We start from the raw sequence: 6383 nt of genomic DNA, 5'->3' as shown, positions 1-6383 counted from the left end.
ACTAGCATTCCTGTCCTTGTCTTTGCTCTGCGTGCATTAATACATTGAACACAACTCCGTACCTTCTGTCAGGTTTGGTAGAGGTGGTATGGTTTGAACCGCCACGAGTCTATGGGGCGCTTTCTTGAACTGTTTGTTGGGTCTGAGTGTTCCCTGTTCTGTTTCCGAGAAGGATGAGGGTGTTATGAGGAGGATCTAGTGTTTGGCTGTTGTAAGGTCATTCTCTGTTCTGTTTTTCTGTTGTCCTGGCAGGCAGGAGCTGTTTCGCCCTTTGGGATGCTCGGCATGGTAAGTTCTTTATTTTTCTGTGTCAGATTAGAGGCTTTCCAAATAGTGGCTCCATACTGAGATCCATCAGCGCTCTGTGCAACTGGTGCTAAAATGTAGATATCTGTGAGCGATACTGCCTATTCCTAACAGGTAGTGAGGGTGAGAAGGTGTGAAGAGACCAGGATGAGCTCTAGATTTATAGTAAATGGAATACGAAAGGGGAAATTGAACTGAAACCGTGGGCAGCTGTTTTCTCTTGGACAGCTGTTGTGGAGTTGCTTCATGACTTCAGGCCTTTCCCTTGTGTCACCTCTAATGTCTTGATCTAGTCTGAGAGCTGTGTTAGAGGAGAAATTCCAACTCTGTTTATATGGGGAGGTTGTAATTTGTACCTTGGCCAGAGAAGAGCCCTAAAGCTGTTATAGCACAATATTTCATAGGAATTGGGACAGTTAATATCCAGGAAGAGCAGATAGTCTCTTAATAACCTCATATGTCTGCAAAGAGGCTGCAAATCTATTTGGAGGTAATGGAGGAACTGTGACAATGCGAGGAAAAGACTTGGCCATCAGTAGGCAGAGGTGATTATTGAACCTCCTTTGCCGATGGTTGCAGATGGAAAGCTTCAGGTGAACAGGACTGGAATGAGAATGACTGTGTGTATGTGAGGACACTATGCTTGAAGCATGCTGATCTCCCTCATCTACTAAAATAATACAGTGGAAATAGGTTATTCCAGATCCAGCAGCTTGAGCTGCCTTGCTCTGCAGGATTGCCTCGGTGAAAGAGACTAAGCATCCCGGCATGGTTGTAGCTCAGAGAAGGATTAGTAAGAATACAAACAGATATGATTCAAAGGATAATAACATTGCATGTAGGCGCTGCTCTGCTGAAAATGAGAACAAGAGGCTACTCGAGAAAACAAAAAAATCAGCAAGTTGAAACTGACGTCGTAATTTTGTTTACATATTGCACAATTAACCTGTGAGACCTGCTGACCCAGTGTATTACTGTAGCCTTTAGGTTTACAGGATTAAAAAGTCAGATGTTTGTATAAACTTGTTATTATGTTAGAAAGAATACAATCAGTGGGAGCTTTCTTGTGGGTTAAATTAAGAGTTGACAGTGATGAGGTGAAACCATCGTCAAGGATGACTGTCTTATGGTTAAGAGTACTGTAAGTGCACGTCCTGAGATTTCTTCTCTTAACTTTGCTGAGTGCCCGGATTTGCAAACCCCAGTGCATTGAGGGTCAGACTCAGACTAAGAGAACACCCTTTGCTGTAACCAGACATCTGGAGAGCCAGGCAATGCAGCCTGAGAGGATGCAGAGAACAGCAACCCCAAATCCTAGTTTCACTGTGCTACTGAAAGAAAGGGGAAAGAACAGAGTTTTTCTTCCTGGGCAGCAGTTTTTTGTCCCTTGATGATAGTTGGTTATTTTTTCTTCCTACATCTTTCCAAACTCACTATTCTTGTGTTCTCTTTTCCTTTTTATCAGGCAGGTGGCTTTATAGACATGTTTGGGATGATGAACGACATGATTGGAAACATGGTAAGAACCCTGCATAACCCAGTCTACATTGAGGGGAGTGCTCTGGGTGCTCCTACCATCCCCTCCAGTGTCTCCCATCTTATTGTTGTTCTTTGTACTGGCTTTGCTCAAGCTGCCACGGTGGCAGAGGCTGTGAGCTTCTCTTGCTGACCAGGATGGAGTGATAGAGTTCCTGAGGCGTAGCCTCTGAGTGCAGGGAGGAGAGATGGGTGAGGAAGGAAGTGTGGGGGTAGACTTGTTTAGTGAGAAACAAAAATTAATTTAACAGGAAGATGTATTCTCTGGAAAGACGTACCCATGGGAATTGTATTCTTCCTATTGTAATTTCTTCATCCTTCGTTACATGTGGAGAGAATTAACTGCCATCTCTTCTTCACCCCCATTCCTTCTTTATACCATTCCCCATTTCATCTTGCAGGAGCATATGACAAGTGGTGCTAACTGCCAGACATTTACCTCCTCAACTGTCATCTCCTATTCCAACCTGGGTGATGGGCCCAAAGTCTATCAGGAGACCTCAGAGATGCGTTCAGCACCTGGCGGGGTAAGGAGGAGGCTGCAGTGCACCTCCCCAGCATGAGGCTGTTGGTTTTGCTGTGGGTGGCTCAGTGCTGGCCACCCCCAGCACCTGCTTTGCAGTCGGCTGCAGTTTGAGGAATGCGTTGTGACTCACTGACCCGTCCTGAGGGCCACTGGGTGGGGATGGGAAGTGCTGGCAGGTGGAAATCCATTTTTCCCTCTTCATTTTGTTGCTTCTGACATCCTGGGAGTGGTGGCAGTGCAGCATGACTGGCGTACTGCAGCCAAGGATCAGAGTGCCTTATGGGGCTGAGAAGTTGAATTAGAAATGTTGATCCTGCATGGTAATCTGCCCCCAGATCCGTGAGACAAGACGGACAGTAAGGGACTCGGACAGTGGCTTGGAACAGATGTCGATCGGACACCACATCAGGGAGCGGGCTCACATCATGCAGCGGTCCCGGAACCACCGTACGGGTGACCAGGAGGAGAGGCAGGACTACATCAACATGGATGAGAGTGAGCATGGCCCATGGCCTCAGGTCCCCAGACCGTGACACCTCCCTGGTGCCACTTCCCCACCTCATCCCCGTCTGAGCTTTGATCTGTCCCCACACAGGTGATGCAGCTGCGTTTGATGACGAGTGGAGGCGAGAGACGTCTCGCTTCCGGCCACAGCGGGGGCTGGATTACCGGCGTCATGAAGGCAGTGGTGGCCGTCGGGCTGAGGGGACCCGTCTGGCGATCCAGGGCCCTGAGGACTCTCCCTCCAGACAGTCCCGTCGGTATGACTGGTGAACCCAGAGCAGACCTTGTGGGGGGTGCAGCAAGGCCACCCCCAGATCTACCTACACGCTCTTGTAAGTCTTAAGTTCCTTTCCTCGTCTTCCACCGCGTGGTTGCCTCTTAGGCGTGTGATTACTTTTTTCAGTGCCCCAATCTTAACGTTATTTTGAAGTGTTGGTTGCAAATGGGGTTTCACACTTAATCCAGAGAGTAGGGGAAGGTGTGAATTTTAAGAAAATGCTGTTCTGAATGGGAACGTGGAAGCTGTTTAAGTTAGCTTTGTCCCCAGCAGAAAGTGTGGTGTCAGCCTTAACCAGTGGTTGAAACAGTATGAAATGATGTAGGATTGCAATCTGCAGAGTGTTTATACTGTCATTGTGCAGAACTTAAGAGACAGACCATTTGCTGCCAATCCAGTTTGAGACATAAGTAAGTGCTGGTGTCTGCTCTCCTGTGTTTTGAATTGGGTTCACTAGGATGTGATCTAGTGCTTGAAAAGGAATTCTTTTCCCTTTTTTTTGATGTCTAGACATCAGTTTTAAACATGTCTTTATCTGTCTCCTGTGCTGCTCTCTAGCCACCACTTACTCTTTTTGTGTTCTCTGTTTTCCTTCCTCCCAGGTACAGACAGTGAAACTCTGAAGCCCCTTCAAAGCACCACTTGGACCCTCCTCAAATTTAGTATTAACCTCCCTCCCACTTAAGAATTGAAACAAAGCAACTAATCTTCTGCATTGCTCTTTTTTTTTGCCCTATTTGGGTGCTGCAGCGGGGCACGGGTAATCTCACTGATGTGCGAGAAACGCATTAAATACCCATTCCCGTCCTGCTCTCCCTTGGTTCTGTTCTTTCTGCCAGTAGTGCTGGGCATGAGGAGCTGCCTCCTTGCCTCTTCCATCCTTTCCTCTCTTTCCGTGCTGGGTTGGGCTGGTTCTGAAGTTTGTGTTTAGTCCCCTGTTGAAAGAAAAATTTGGAGGTTCTGCTGGAGCCCCGTGCCCGTCCCCTTGCCAGGATAGGGGCTTCGGTTCCCTTCCTGCAGCTGTGGAGAAGCAGAAGGATGTGTGTGATAGAGAAGGGAGGAGCAGAACAAAAGCTGGATCAGCCTGTGGGCCCCCCCCACTCCCTCCTGACCCCTCTTCAATCAGCTCCCCCACTTTTTTAATTTGTGAAACTTGTAACTAGATGTTTACTGAATAAAGAAACAAACTGTAAAGAGTTGTTGGATCAGTCTTTGCCTTCAGTTAACTTAGTTGTGCCTGCTGTGAAATTAAGTAACCTTTTTCATATCCTTGGGAAATTGCTGAGGAGAAACACTGTTTAATTCTAAGGCTTCATTTTCTTCTAGGAAATAGGCTTGTAGCCTTCCCATAGAGTTACAGAGCGTGAGAATCTGAATCATAGAATGCTTTAGGTTGGAAAAGACCTTTAAGATCATCGAGTCCAACCGTAAACCTAACGCTGCCAAGTCACCACTAAACTGTATCCCTAAGCACCACGTCTACACACCTTTTAAATACCTGCAGATAATGCTCCACATGGAAACTGAAAGACGACCCCAGAACCAGTTTGCAAAAGTACCCTTTAACTGCGGCAGTTTTGCTGTGGGCTCAAGGGAGGTTGGTTGGTCTTTCTCGCTGCCTGGTCGTCTGTGCAGCCCTGAATTGCGCCCCTGGGGTTCCTGCACAGCCAGGGAATACTTCTATTATTTTCTTCTTGTCTGCAACTGAGCCTGATGTTGTTACCAATGACCATTTCTTAACTTCTTCAGTACTGGAGGAAACTCGAGAGGCATTAGGAATACAGGACTAGGGAAGATCTGGGTTCCTGGGCCAGGTTCCTGGCACGCACCCATACGTGAACCTTTTCATTGACTCACTTGCAGCAGAAGGCAGGAAATTGATGCATGGCTTACACTGGGGAATGGTGTCCCAGGAGCTTGCCGTGTGTCCCCATCTTGCACACCTGGGTGCCGACAGAGGGACAGGTGCCTTGCTGAGGACTGATCATCTTTGCTCTCAAAATAGGATGCAGAATCCATCCCCTGAAAGCTTCAGCCAGAGCTTGCACTTGGTCCACCCTTCAAGGAGGTGCAGGGCAGAGCCCCAGCTGATGGCAGGCTCTGTCCCTGTTTCTCTGCACTCTTCTTCCCCATAGCAAACCCCAGGAGGAGGCCTGATCTCCAAGTGACACCTGCCTCACCAAGGCATCCAGGTGCAGTTGGAGAGTCTCCAGCACCCAGGAGTGTGAAGAAAGGGACCTCAGTTGAGACAGCGAAGTGAGTGCCGAAGAGGGTTACGCCAGCTGCCCCTTGGGGATGGACTGAGTTTCTGGAGACCTCACAGTCAAGGCAGGCCCTGACGAGACAAGGCTGAAGGAGGAGCTACACAGAAGAAAGCAGGGTTTGGGAGAGGTATAGTGGTGGGGGAGTCATCTTAGGTGTGCCAGACTTTGAGGGAAGGAACAGGAGCAACAACAGCAGCCCTCATCTGGGTGGTAGTCTCGAGCTGGCACAAGATGTGGGACCTGGTGTTTTGATCCAGCAAAGAACTAGCTGAGCTCGGAAAGGTGCTTACAGCACTCAGACGGTGGTGGTAACCAGCCCTAAGTCCTGGCTGTTTCTTGAGACTATGCCTGAGAAAGAGCAGGGGGAGATGGGCATGTGGATGGTGGTGGTGGGGATTAGCTTGGACCTTTGACATGTGAGAATCCATTCCTTTTTGGGCATAGAAACCCTAATCTGGACAGAGAACAGATAGAAATGTGGCAACTGAGACATTGGTGGTAAGAGCAAGGATGGCTTCCCACAAACTGGGATGATGCTTGAGCAGGTGTGCCTCTTCCTTAGAGAGAGAGGCTTTTATCTGGATCTGGGCTCTGCACCCTGTTAGGTGCCACTCTGCTCGTGTGTCTGGGACCCTTGGGTGCTCTTGCACTCTTTGGCAGGGGTATGACTCACCTGGACTTGCTGACTGCTGTGCAGCTATCTCCAAGATCTCAGCCTTTTCCAGGTGTGACAAGACTCTGGCGGTCCAGGGAAATGTACCTCCTTGGGAGTAAAAAGCACTGCCACCGGTGCCTTTCGTGAGTGAGTGCAACTGGGGTTCTCCCTTTCCCCCATACCCTGGTTTGATGACAGTTCACTTACTGATCACCGATGTAGGTCATTCACCCAAAGGAAGGGCATGCGGAGAATTGCACGAAGGCAAAGGTATGTGTGCACAACCAGTGATTTATTCCTCTTTCTTGGTCTTTG

General features: G+C 48.6%; 1 protein-coding gene across 1 annotated transcript in view; it reads left to right on the top strand.

The window, feature by feature from the left end:
• The window catches only part of MLF2 (myeloid leukemia factor 2), a gene marked incomplete at its 5' end in the record, with an annotated part of 4665 nt that extends 320 nt beyond the window's left edge, over positions 1 to 4345 (top strand). Inside the window, 6 exons of the mRNA XM_010180261.1 lie at positions 253 to 288; positions 1772 to 1825; positions 2244 to 2369; positions 2704 to 2863; positions 2964 to 3204; positions 3752 to 4345. Coding sequence (XP_010178563.1) covers positions 253 to 288; positions 1772 to 1825; positions 2244 to 2369; positions 2704 to 2863; positions 2964 to 3142 — 555 coding nt within the window. The remainder of the gene's footprint in view (positions 1 to 252; positions 289 to 1771; positions 1826 to 2243; positions 2370 to 2703; positions 2864 to 2963; positions 3205 to 3751) is intronic.
• Positions 4346 to 6383: the final 2038 nt, after the last annotated feature.

The sequence above is a fragment of the Mesitornis unicolor genome, unplaced genomic scaffold (genome assembly GCF_000695765.1).
Source record: "Mesitornis unicolor isolate BGI_N332 unplaced genomic scaffold, ASM69576v1 scaffold46252, whole genome shotgun sequence".
NCBI lineage: Eukaryota > Metazoa > Chordata > Aves > Mesitornithiformes > Mesitornithidae > Mesitornis > Mesitornis unicolor.
The sequence above is the reverse complement of the archived record's forward strand: the minus strand, read 5'-3'. Positions and strand labels throughout refer to the sequence as shown.